Source organism: Clinocottus analis, unplaced genomic scaffold, assembly GCF_023055335.1.
Source record: "Clinocottus analis isolate CAN_PGR_092001 unplaced genomic scaffold, fCliAna1.0.p SCAF_10, whole genome shotgun sequence".
Classification (NCBI taxonomy): Eukaryota; Metazoa; Chordata; class Actinopteri; order Perciformes; family Cottidae; genus Clinocottus; species Clinocottus analis.
The window spans coordinates 16138606-16151991 of record NW_027175821.1 but is presented as its reverse complement, the minus strand read 5'-3'; the positions used below and the strand labels follow the sequence as shown (position 1 = coordinate 16151991).

The following is a 13386-nucleotide window of genomic DNA, read 5'->3' as shown; positions in this document are numbered from 1 at the left end:
CAAAACGGAAAGGAAACACACTGCCAAAATGAAACAGATCTGGTCAAACTGGTTTGGGCGCAAATTAAGGGCGCAAATTATGTTAAAATCTTCAAAATTAGAGTCTTAAAAGAGTTGCAACTTGTAGTGCGTGACCTGCCTCTTGTGTTAGCTTTCTGTTAGCATCTCTTGTGTTAGCTTCCTGTTAGCATCTCTTGTGTTGGCGGGTCGGTTTTGACCCATGTCTTAAATCAGCTGTAAAATAGACTGAAAACAATGATCTATCATCCAATATGTTTCTCATCTCTTGGGTACCTTGTTGGGCTTCCTTATCCTTGAACATATTGGTTTATGTTTTAATATGTTTGGGCCTTTTCTGTCCGGCTACCCTTCCATTTCAATTAAAAAACGTTTTTAAATGAACCTTACACAATCCGATAAATAAATATAAGGTTGTTGTGTTACCTGACTGTTACTAAGGGGTATTAGAAAACATCTCTTGAATACATATGTGTTATTTATTTTTTCATGTTAATATTATTAACTATAGTAACATCTATGGTGGTACGGGTCAATTTGGACCCATGTACATTTACTTTAACAAAAAGGCTAAAGAGTATTTTTTTCAGCAATACAACTTTAATACAAACATACTAACAAGTCATAACACAACATATAGATTTGGAAGGTCAAAAAAAACAACAATTTAAGCAAATCTCATGTTTATAACTGGGTCCAAACCGACCCTAACAACTCAAAGGTCATTTCAACCAGAGCATTTTATAATTTAGTAAAACATTTTTAATTTGTTTTATTTATTTGAAATAGAGGTTCCTGACAAAGTCAAAAGCCTTGATGCAATAAACACATGTCTTTTTTTTAATGCATTTAAAGCCTAAAACGGGTCGGTGCAGACCCGAACACGAGAGGAAGTTTATCATAACTAATGTTCGCATTTTTATAACGCAGATTACACCCCTACCTTTTTCTCCACCAGGAATTCCTTTGCACCTTAACGCTCCCGTGTCTCCCCTCATCTGGGCTCGCTGAACGTCCATACTAAATGTGCACGGTGGCGCAGCTTGTAAAATCAACATTTTAACGCTAAATTGACCCCAGTTGCGTAATAATGAGAAGCCTCCAATGTACGGCGGGGAGGGGGGGGTGATGCTTAAATTATTTATGTTTTTCTCTACAGTCCGCTTGCCTTCTCGTTATCGGGCTGGGAATGAGTTTGCTGAAATCTGGCCAAAGTGAGATCTCCCCTCTCGGCTTACGTAGCGCATTAAAGTGAATCACAGCAGACAGCTGGGGCCGCCCTTTATGGTAATGCACCCTCTACAATTACTGCTTCGACCTTCCCTGGTGAAGAAAAATGGGGAGACGTCCATTTAGCGGCCCTTTCAAACACTTAGTGGCAGACGAGTTGGGCAGCAAGATCACCTTTTGCCTGACATTGACTCTTGTTTAGAGGAGACAGGGAAGACATTAGAAAGGTGACAGGTTGACAGATGAGATGCATCTGTCACACAGCGAGTGGTCCGCGGCGCTTTAATGCATCCGCACCTGCCTTGTGCCACGCCGGTATGAAGCTGGTTGGGGATACTGGTGCCAACTACAGCTGCAGCTAATGGTCCTGTCCATTAAGGATGAATCTATCTACCAATTATGGTTGAAAGTAATCAATCGTTGAGAAGATGACAATAACAACAGCACAACTTTCCAGTGTCCAAGGTGACATCTTGAAATAACTTCATACGTGTCAAACCAAGGGCACGAAACGCAAAGATATTCAACTCTACAACGATTTAACATAAAGATAAGCCAACGCTCCACATATTTTGGGAGCTTGGAATAAGATACTTTATTTATTTTGAGAACTCATGTAAAGGGAGACTTTCACTGTGGATGTAAATTAGAGCAAAAACAATAATTAATTCAAGGTTTCCGCCAGTGTAACGCAAGTCCGTAAATTGACTCCCTGCCGGGCCGAAGCAACGGGGAATTATGTGTGTTTAAGATATTTCTTTTCACGAGAATGTGTTGTGAAAGCAGCAAACTCCTTTTAAGGAATAACTAGAATAGGGCTTAGGTTGTGTGCTTAGAAGTGTCAGGAGGGAGGGAGGGAGAGAGAGAGGGAGAGAGAGAGAGAGAGATAGAGAGAGAGAGAGAGAGAGAGAGAGCTTGTGACTGTTATAATTATAATAATATAATATATCTGTAAAGCTGAATGTGTACGTTAACTGTGATGAATAAATGCTGTCATGTAGCAAATTTAAGTCAAGTAATTGTTTTCTCATTCTTAGATATTAAAACTATAATGTATGAGCGATGACTCTTAACCCATATATTGTACTGAGGAAACGATTAGTGGACACAGTAAAAGAAAAACTACCACTGTGCATGACTAATTACTGAGATATTAATGTACATTTACAAAAATGATCCAAAGCACCGAGCCTTCATTCAAATCTATGTTGTAGAGTCTACACACAAAAGCCTCGTTCGTCAACAACTGGCTTTTATGTGATGTCGTCTTTTTACTGCACTCATTTGCTTTTTCTCTCTTATTGAGCGTTCTGTCATTTGAATTAATTGCACCCATTTGTTTTGTTATACCGTTTTATCAATACATTTTAAACAATTTTCTAAAGGTTTGTCTTGCTTTTGTTTGTTCCGCTGGTTGACTTCCTGTCGTTACATTGGGTTGCGTCTTGCTTTATTCTCCGTCAAAGCACTTTGTGAACTCTGTTTTCAAGGATGCAGTATAAGTAAAGTCATTATTATTAACTGAAACATATGTGGCAGCTACACTGCTGCAAAGCTGATACAAAAAATGCTTCGGCAAGAGAAGGTCGACACGTACGCGCGCCCCATCGGACCGCTGCCCTTGCTGGAGTTGAAAAGATATGTTTATGATATTGACTTAACTTACATGACAGTGTTGTGCTACCTAATGGGTTTCCTAAAGTGGAGGGTTTTTTTTGGATAAAGCTGCTCTCTGTATCTGGTGGTTTCTGCTGCTTTCTATTTAAAAATCATCAGCATATGTAGTCCAAAAGATACTAGAGCACATGTGCTTGAGCCTTGTGGTATCTCACGCAACACACAACACAACCCTGCGCCGTACGTGCATGTTATACAACGCTGGTTGTGTAAATTGCATGTCATGGGAGAGTTAGGAAGAGGAGGAAACGATGGTTGGAAACTTACCCTTTATCCTCAAGCTTTCAGGGATCCCATCCTGCAGGAACAAAAAGCAGAGATCACGGTTAAGATGAACCAGAAGACCACGGCATCAACAACATGTTTGCATTCATCTGAGGGAGAGAAATTGTTAGATTTTGTGCCACAGAAATTGCATTTTACTACTTAGAACAGCCGAGTCTTTGCACATGGCTCAGTGTTAGTGCAGGCATGACATTCGGGTCCAAGCGTTTCACTCCAAGTGCAATAACTCGTGTGACTCAACGTAGTGCCGTCTGCTTGAATGGAGACTAATGATGCACTCATAAGTTAGATATTAACATTCCATTAGCTTAAGTGGTAATTTGCCTCATTTACATGCACAATGATGATCCGTTCAACTGGTTTGTGAGGCACCTTTTCTTTTTTTGTGCGTTAATGTAAAGTTTTGTGCATTAGCATCATCTTTTTTTTTTTTTTTAAAGGGAATTAAAATGTTAACAAGAGAGCTATGAATACAGCAATAAGGGCAAGAGGGATTCATTATGATTTTCTAAGGTCCAGTGAAAAGGCGGCTGCCGGATATTTTCCGTTTATTTCATTATTTTTTTTCCCTTTTTCCCTACAACCTTTTCTCTTGCCAATTAGATATATTTTTGTTCTTTTTTGTTTCGTATCTTGTCATAGAAATCCATGGAACTAGTTGTTATCCTGTTTTCAAACATGACATTTTCAGATTCTGTTATCTAGCTCTTTTTTCACTTTCTTTTTTTTTCTAAGCCTGAATGTCCATAAATGCCTTCTAAGGGCTTCTTGCACCACTTGAACAAATTTGCAGTTTGATTTTTTTTCTCACTCACAGCGAACCGACACTGAACTGTGAAAAAATAAAAAAATAAATAATGGAAATCGCAGTGTAGAAACACATAAAGAAGAGCAAATAACCATGACCACTTGACTAGGTGCACTATAAAACCAGCTGCATCTGGAGCATGCATATTGATGACGGTTGTAGAAAACGGCGTTATCGGGACTATTATTCTGAGTAGCCGCTCTCCACAAAACCATGAATACTAAAGAAAGAAAGAGGCATTAATATTTGATTTCTCTACAGTGAAATCTGCATAGCTCATCGTTCTCGTTCTTGTACAGAACATTCAAACTCGAGCACGGCGGTGTTATGGAGAAGATGCATTATGCAACGGGTCCATGGTCAATAATGAACAGTGGGCCGTGACTGCCGACTGAAAAGAGCAGATTACCTAAACCCTGGGTTTGAAGAGAACATATGTATTTTCTTATTTCAACATGCTTGATTTGATTTTCAGTCAATTACTTGAGTCAGCAATGAATTTATAGTGTTTAACATATATATGGATAATAATATGTTACTATTTAGGTAGTATATTTAGGTTTTTAAGAGATTTGATCTTGACTGCAAGAGTAATAACCCTCTTTACTTTTTTGGGTTAGCACCTTGTCTGTGCCATTCCCTCCATATTGCGTTCATGGAGTTTCATTAAGATCCAGAGTCGGTACACTTGCAGTAATAACTGCTGTTGTGAAAGAGACCTTTTCAAAATTACAAAACACTTTTCACAAGTCAAGAGGTTGAATCTCAGCTGCGGATGTACCAACAAAAAACAACCCCTGTAGCTCATCAAACAGCCACTTGAGTCTGGTTACAAAAGAAAGTTAAAATTGAAAAGCTCAATAAATATTCTTGTCAATTCATGAAACAATTAATCACATTCCCACACGTCGGCAAAGCTTATATGCCGGAGCAGTTTATATGTTGACTGGATCCAATGTTGTGTTGGTCATACTATGCGTTGTTACTTGTGTATGATGAATGAAACAGAAGATATATGGAACTCTTCTTTTATATAAATACTGCATCACTATCTCGATATTGGTCTAAAAAAAAAGCAATTTGATTTATTTCCCATATCGGTCAGCTCCAGACAATTCTCTAATTGCCTTTTCAATAGATAATAATTATAAGAATTTAATTGTACAGATAAAGAGGTCACAAAGTGCTGTACAGATTAAAAAACACAGTAAAAAACACATTACAAGATGGAGCAGCAAAAAACACATTCAAACAAATAAAAGCAGGTCATAAATTGGTATTTAAACAAACGCCAGCGTAAACAGGAATGTCTTTAGTTGTTCACATCATCAGCAAACCAAATTCGTACAGGTAAAGGTATGATGGAGTCTGACCGTGCAGTGCTCTGAGGATGAGGATTTTAAAAAGGATCCTTCGCTCTACGGGGAGCCAGTGAAGAGACCTGAGAATGAGGGGGATATGAGACCGTCTATTTGTCCTCGTCAGTATTCGATAGATTGATTGTCTTCAAATTGGACACTTTGCATAATTTAGAAAGGAGAACAAAATCAGCAAATTCCCACATTCGAGAAGATTGACAGTCATTGTTTTCTCATTTTTGAGTGAGAAATGACTTCAACAGTTAATAGCTCGCGGTGGCTTGTTTGACAAACTGTTTCATCGACTCATCCATAAATACATGTTCCATTTCAGCACTAAAGCGAGTAAAAACATGAATACGGTTGGTATAAGTTTGGAATAAACTACTTCATATTCCAAACCAGTCATGTCCAGAAACATCCCCTTAGGTGAAAAGACACCATTTCCCCAGCTTTACTATCAGCTTATCTACCTGCTTTTTTATTTATAAAAGAAGCTAAGATGATATTATGAAACTAAAAAGACAACCGAGTCAAACGCCGTGATCTGATAACAATCATCTATCGAGATGTTGAACAAAATATCCTTCACTAGAAATCACACAGAGCACCTGTGGCTGCGTGACATTCTTCGTATCCCTCTCCCCTCCGGAGGAGGTGACATTCAGAATGGCACTACAGGTAGGGAAGATGTCAAATGGGGCCTATTTGCATATGGCAGACAGTGTTCACACTTCATTTGTTTGAAGAGAGTGATTTCCCAAGGGCCACTGTCTCCGCTGCCCCGAGACTCTGTGGACGATGAAGCACCCAGCTGAACAACCTGAGGTTCATCTCCCTGTGTCACAGCTCGCTGGCTGACCGCCCACATCTTTCTCTCTCTCTCTCTCTCTCGCTTCATCTCTCACCCCACCACCATTCACCCACCCACCCACTCACCCTCCGCCTACACCCCCGTCCTCTTCTTCTTCTTCTTCTTCTTCTTCTCCTCCTTCTCCTGCTTCAGATTCTCACATCCCTCACTCCTCCACACCATCCACACCCAAGTACACTTCAACTTGATACATATAACTGCAAATTGCAGCATACCTGTATGACAAGAGACGGGGGATTTACAGTGAGACGGCCGATCAGCAAGGCTGCATCTCTCCGTAAGTTCATACGGATAGATGGTGTCGGGTGAAGAACTACACGGCGCCCTCATTCATTTCAATATGACAGGTGGACAGCGAGGGTGCTGGAGAAGAGGGCGGCCGGAAAAAAACATTGAACTGGGTTTAACCTGCGCTTCAGCCGACGCACGCTCCTCTGACAACACACTGCATTTGAAATCCGTGGACAAGACAGTTCCAAGTAGGTTACTTTGTGATGTAATCACAGTTATTATATGGTTTGCAATTATAAAAAAAGAAGATACATTGGTTGGAAAATCTTTTCACATAGAAGCTGTGCAGTGTTTTGAAGTCTTCAAAGTCCCTCTTAGACAGACTGTGGAGGTCAAAACATTACATGCATTAAGCACATCTTGGGAGTTTGTAAATGTTCTTCCTATACGAAAAAGTATAATAACACGCAAATATCCCACAAAATCTTTGTGTCTTATCCAGGAAATCATTTCATAGAAAGACGTATGAAAAAAAATGACGCGCGCATAGAGTGGATATTGACACGTGTTGCTGGCTTTCGTAGGGAAACGCACGGGGGAAAAAAAAAAGATGAGTCTCTTTTTGCGAGATACGAACCTTGCGCATGAGCACAAGTATCCTCCTTCCTTACTATTGGCAACACACCCGTAGCAACGCAGACCTTTTCATTGACTGAAAAAAAAGGTCCTCATATTAACAACAAATATCAATTTGTAACCAGACAATCAGGAGCAAAGATGAGCAGCAGAACAGACTTAACACCAGCATGGACATCTTGTTATTGTTACAGCAGATTGGCTCCGTTCAGCGTCTGCTTCATCAGCCCCTGTGGAGACTTTACAGAAGCTGGTTACCTCAGCCTCCGGCTGGCTGCCATTTGAAAGTAGACAGCTCATCAAGATGACTGACAAGGTTTGGGGCTAACACTGACCAGCTGAGGGAGGAGGAGGAGGAAAAGGAGGAGGAGGAGGAGGAGGAGGAGGGTGGAAGTGAATGCTGACAGTCACATTTGAGCCAAACATTGTCTATCGCAGCTTTAACTGGAGCTACTGTACATTGAGCTCTTGTGATTTTTACGATGTATTCTTGTTGCTTCTCCCATTCCCTGTCTCTTTATCTCAATCTCATTTGCACGGCCGCCGCCCACTCATTCCCTCTCTCTCTCTCTCTCTGTCTCTCTCTCTCTCTCTCTCTCTCATCCCCTGTTAATCTAGATTCTCCATGTGGCCAAGCCAGTGCTGGATGGATGGGGCTTTTCACACAGTTGCCCTTGCCTCCATTTTGTTTGTCCTGACATAACAGCTTGATGTCAGAGCGACAAAACTCACAGAAATTGCTTTTGTCCCTCGTGCGGAGCATGTCTAGCCACCGCTATTTCACATCCAGTCTCTCCATCCCTCTCTCCTGAAAGTCGTCCTGAGAGAGCTTAACTGTATGAAATCAAATCTCAATGTAATAGAAGCCACAGAGCAGTAAGTTTGAGCGGTATTCCCAGAATGATGAATTATAATTAGGACTGGATTCTGGTGGCTGGGATCTGTGTCCTCTTCCCGACCTCATGTGGAGGATTTCACAGCAAATTTCTCAAACAATACCATGGGAATTACGGGTAGACCATGTGACCGTCTGTTTATGGCCGAGTGCCTCCTGGTGATTGACGTCTTTGTGAGGAAAGCTTATAAAGGTCGTGTCCGATCCCGTTGCCCTTGTCAAACACTGTCCTACAAAGAGAAGGAAAAGGCAGAGCATTACCACGGCCGCTGGCGTATCACGGCTTGTGGCCGTGAGCTCCGGGGACCGTCGGCACATTTTGTGAAGACGTGGAAACACACTCGTGCAAGGATCTTTGTCATGTTGCGTCCCATTATTGGTAAACTTGAGAGGCGTCCTATCAAAAGTGTGACACAAACAAGATGTTTAAGACGCTTATAATTGCTGTAATTTTGAGACTTTGAATGGAAAGAAAATTGCAATTCTGAGCTGTAAGTCCTGATCTGAAACTTGGCGGGGTTTTTTTCTAGGATCTGTAGATATTTCAAGTGTTGCTCATTTAACTGTATTGACAAGTGGATGACCCGAGCCTCTCAGTAAATCTAGCCGACAGGCAGCAGAGGAGATTCTCTTCTGCAAACAAAAAAGCCGATGACAGATTTTTGGCAACGTGGCCATTTTTCACCAAAGGGCTGTAAATATCCACGGCCCTCTTTTTTTGCCAGGCAGATATATCTCTCTCATGAATTGTGATGGTATGCAGATGCTGTAATGACATTCCTCCGCGATGTAATCACATCGATAGGCATATTCATTTTATTGGAGTGGAAAAGCACATACATCATTGTTGTAGCTTCTCGTCAAATTCCCAACATGTGGACGTACATTACTTTAATTATTAGAAGTCACTCTGCTTCCACACCAGGCCAATGAAAGGGGACAAAGAAGTAGTTTCAACTAGAGATAACAAACAGTTTGACACAATAGCAGGTAATGCACTTTTCACACAACCTTCAAAATAAATCAAACCTTCCTATGTTTTTTAAACAACTGCACATTGTTCTTGAAGATGTTTTTACATCTAAATTAATAAAGTACATATCTAACTATCTATGTTACCTGCAACAATGCCAAGAATTAGGTTTTTGAGGCAATATCTGCAACTGTAGCTTTGCTGAAGATTGAAATACAATGCCAGCAGGACCATTAGTTACACTTGATGGTATCGAAACGATGAATATATCACCGTTGTGCTACACCTAAAGGTGAGAGAGAGAGAACCCTTTTATCCACCAGTCAAAAGCATTCGCTTCACAAGAGGAAACCGTGAGACACTGACATCTACAAAGCTTTTTTTCTTCTTTTTTCAGGATTCTGCTTAACCTATGATATTTCAGATCTCGAGCCGTAGTAAAAAGTATTAACACGACAATGATGAAATGCACATGCTCTCTATGTAAAAAAAAAAAACAACTGTGATCTGGCCCTTTAAGATTTTCCAGGCAGTTTGGCTCTCTCTCTCTTCCTGTTTGGTCCAAAGCATCCCACGCTGGCAGAAATGCTATCTCTGCAGTTTACTGAGATCATATTACAGGATTTTTTGGGGGGGTATTGAAGTTTAAATCTCTTCTCTTCCTTTACACACACTATTTCCAGAGTAGCTGCGACTGGAAAGAAGCAGAACTCCCGCATAGCTGATCTCTGCAGTCATCGTGTTTGGAAAAGCATCTCTCTAAATAAATATTGTTCAAAAGGTCAAAATGTGTTTGACCACTGTGTCGATTCTCCAGCTTTGCATCGCTCCGGGCTCCTCGCTCGACTCTGATGCAGTCCGATGACGCTCCTACCGTTTGTTTGCTTCTCATCCCTCTCTAACCACCTCTCAACCCACCCACCTTTCAGCACCACTGTCATTGCCTTTCATTCCCGAGCAGACGTGACTAAAGCCGGCTGGAACACATTCTAAATGCAATATTTACTCTGAAGAAGACAGATTGCCTTAAAATAAAAGCACTTATTGTCACTGCTAATTTTGTATCTTGGATTTCATAGAGAGGAGATGTGTTTACTAGCGAACAAAATTGTCAAAGAGGCTTATGGGGAATGTGTACTGAAGGACCACAATGCGAGTAATGCCTCGTGACAAAACACTTTGATTTCCCCTGAAGTCCCCGTCTGCCAAAACAGTTGATTTCTATCCCAGTCTGACTCTAACTGATCCATATCTTTTACTCTGTGGTTTCGGGGCACAGTAAGAGAGATACACACACGATGCTGCTAGTTTAAAGGGGGGAAGTAACTTGTTCCTTGAGATGCAGGGTAAGCGCTTAATGAAAGCAGCGGATCTGCCCTGTATCGCTGAGTCAATAAGCATGACATTGCGTCTTTTACCTTCGACGTTGAGCTAAAACGAAATGCGAACCTCCTCGCTTCACTCAAAGCTCGTCTTCATCTTTGCTCAGCTGTGCCTTGCATAAATCCGTAGTTATCTTTGAAAAGACAGTCCCCTGGCATAGAGGGAGGGATAATGATTCATCAAGTATTTTTCAGTGGGCAAAAAAAAAACACACAACAACCACAGGAGAGTCATCTGATGTAAGAAGAAAGCGCCAATGTAATTAGCTTCATACTTGGCAAAAGTAGGCCTCTTGTTATGGACGGCGAATGAAAAAAAAAACAATAAAGCGTGCGATCAATACCTTGTGTCGGAATCTCACGACTGGTCGATAGAGCGGCGACCGGAGCCCCTCCTTGTTGGGTCTCCCGTCTGCGCCGAGCACAGCGAGGCCCAACAGTAAAATTGCCGCCGACCACCATCTGGCTGTCTTCATTGGTCTTTTCCTGTAAACAAAAAAAAGAAAAGAAAAGGTGAGCGCTCTTCTCTAAGCCTCTGGAGGTCCACTAGCGCTTGGCCGAGACAATACATCAAGTCTGCAGTAATTAGTGTAGACAATGGGAAACGCACAACTGTCGCTGGCATAAACTAAAGCTATCAATACGTACCCCGCACTCGGCGAGGAGATTAGATCGCCTTTTGAATCAATTAAGGGGAAATAGACGTCACGAGAAAATCAAGATAAAGAAGACAAAGAGCCAATATATTAAGGCAATTAAAGTGAGGGCTTTGGATTAATTAGTCTGAGTGTCAAAGTCAAGCAACTGTGATGAAGCGGTGAGATTACATCTTAAACAGTTTCCTCACACCCTCACGGAGCTGCAGCCCAAATATATTTATTTAACAGAGGAGAGAATATTCACTTTTCCCCTCCAATATAACTGCATTTTCAATAATTCATTGTGTCGTCTAAAAGAACGAGTGTGACCTTTGCACAACATGAATTAAACAAAACAGTGTTTGTGGGAAGAAAAAAAAATAGCCATGTGAAAATGTCTGCGTCCCAGAAACCACGATGTCCGAGGAAGTAAATATGCAGGAAATACAGAAAAACTAGTTCTCTTATAAAGCCTCACACACAAACACACCCCAGATAGAAAAACAAATCACACACACACTAGTTTTATGTTAAAACATACAAGGTGTTTGCTCCTTCTTAGGCTTCGTCTATTGTCGTCAATTTGCATTTACGCCTCCAGTTCTTTGTGTGTCAACATCGCAAAAAAAACCCTTTGTTGGAAGCGCTTCATAAATAAATCTGACTCGACTTGACTTGTTGATTTCCACGCCCAAACGCCGAGCTTCCCTTTCTAAGCCGTGTCAAGCCACCAGCGCCTGCTCATCATCCTGCAGCTGAGGAGATGAGTGACAGCAGGATGGTGACCCGGCTTCCTTGTTCTTCTGGAGAGACACTGAGTCAGACAACAATGGCACTGTTGTGGCAGCTCCATTGGCCCACAGGATATTCACTGGAGGTCAGGAGGTCGTGCCGGTAGAGCAGCTCGATGCTGTGATGTGCCGGACGAAAGAGGAAACGCTGAAACTTTATTTTCATGACTTTGTGACTTGTATTTCCGACCTGAGCTACTCCAGATTCCCTACACATTTTCTGCCTTTGAAACTCCAGCCTATTATTTTTGTTTTTCTTGATATGACCGATATGAAAAAGCTGTGCACAGTATGTGATTCATGCTGACGGAAATGTAAACATTCAATTAGAAGAACAAACATCAAATGCCAAAAACAACAACATGCCAAATTCAACACCTCTATTCCAGACATTTCACTTAATTTAGAGATATTGACATGTAAAAATAATATGTACTTCGTCAAGGACAACGGTTACAATTATGCCCACCTTCTGTGCCATCCATCCACCTCGCCTCGTTTCATATACAGAAACATTAGTCATATTTTCACAACTAAAACAAATAAAGCAGCTAATATAAAAAATATTAAAAGGAAATATCTACAAAGAAATGCATGTTCTATGCAACAGCAAGAATAATGATGTCGCTTTAAGCCCTGGTCTTCAGCCTATTTTCATTCAGAACAAAGCCATTAGCCTTTGGAAATTAAATGTCTCGTCTACCGTTCCCTCACTCCTGTCTCTGTTAGTAGGGAGGGGGCATTGAAAGTGCTTTGATAATCCAGTGGGCAGGGAGTTTAATCCAAAGAATGAGTCGAGAAATTCAAAAGATCTCTGAACCTGGCAAAGTAATTGTTAAAACGCTGTTAATCATCAACAGCCTTACCAACCCCCTGCAGACATATAATGGTCGTTTTGTGCTACAGGCCAGTAAAAATCTTACTTATTGCCTTTTTAATGTGACCATATTCATTCTCTATGCATTTCAAAACTCTCCAGATCCAGGTAGGAGTCCTGCCTGCAGCTGCTGCTGCTCCACTTCTCTGCTAACACAGTCTTTCAGCCACACGAGGTGGATTACCATATCTGCTAGTACAATCAATCAAGTTCTTTGCAGCATCCCAGTGTTAAATGGGTTATTAATGGACTAACTTTTGCAGGATGCTGTGTCAGAGACATATGGACAGTTTTAAGAAGTTTAACTGTGTCATACAGTACAGCTCCATGCAGACATTAAACTCTTCATGATCAGTCACAACTTCAACACAAATAACTTTCCAGTACTTCTTTTGACGACTGACTTAGTAACCTTACTAGGAGTACAGAGTTCAGTTCCTAAACTGCAAACTATGCTTTTCTGTAATAAAAGAAAGCAAAAGTACCTGAGGGAGCAACAACTTTAATTCACGTGGATTGAAAAATGCAAAATTATATTATTCCCATTGCACACCAGCGTTCTGTTTCAGGTCTATTTTACTTTTCATCTTGTGCACCATTACTGTTAATAGAGCTTGGTGCCAAAATGACAAATTACACAGATGGAAAGGGGGCAACAGTTAATCAAATATGGCTATGACATTTAACCAAGATCTCTGGAAAATGTTCTTAAA

The 13386-nt window shown here is 41.0% G+C and overlaps 1 protein-coding gene across 1 annotated transcript in view; it reads right to left on the bottom strand.

Annotated features, from left to right (window-relative positions):
• The window catches only part of fstl5 (follistatin-like 5), a 154843-nt gene that overhangs the window by 122882 nt on the left and 18575 nt on the right, over positions 1-13386 (bottom strand). The window contains exons 2-3 of the mRNA XM_068595337.1: positions 10712-10853; positions 3193-3223 (exon numbers count right to left, since the gene is read on the bottom strand). Coding sequence (XP_068451438.1) covers positions 3193-3223; positions 10712-10853 — 173 coding nt within the window. The remainder of the gene's footprint in view (positions 1-3192; positions 3224-10711; positions 10854-13386) is intronic.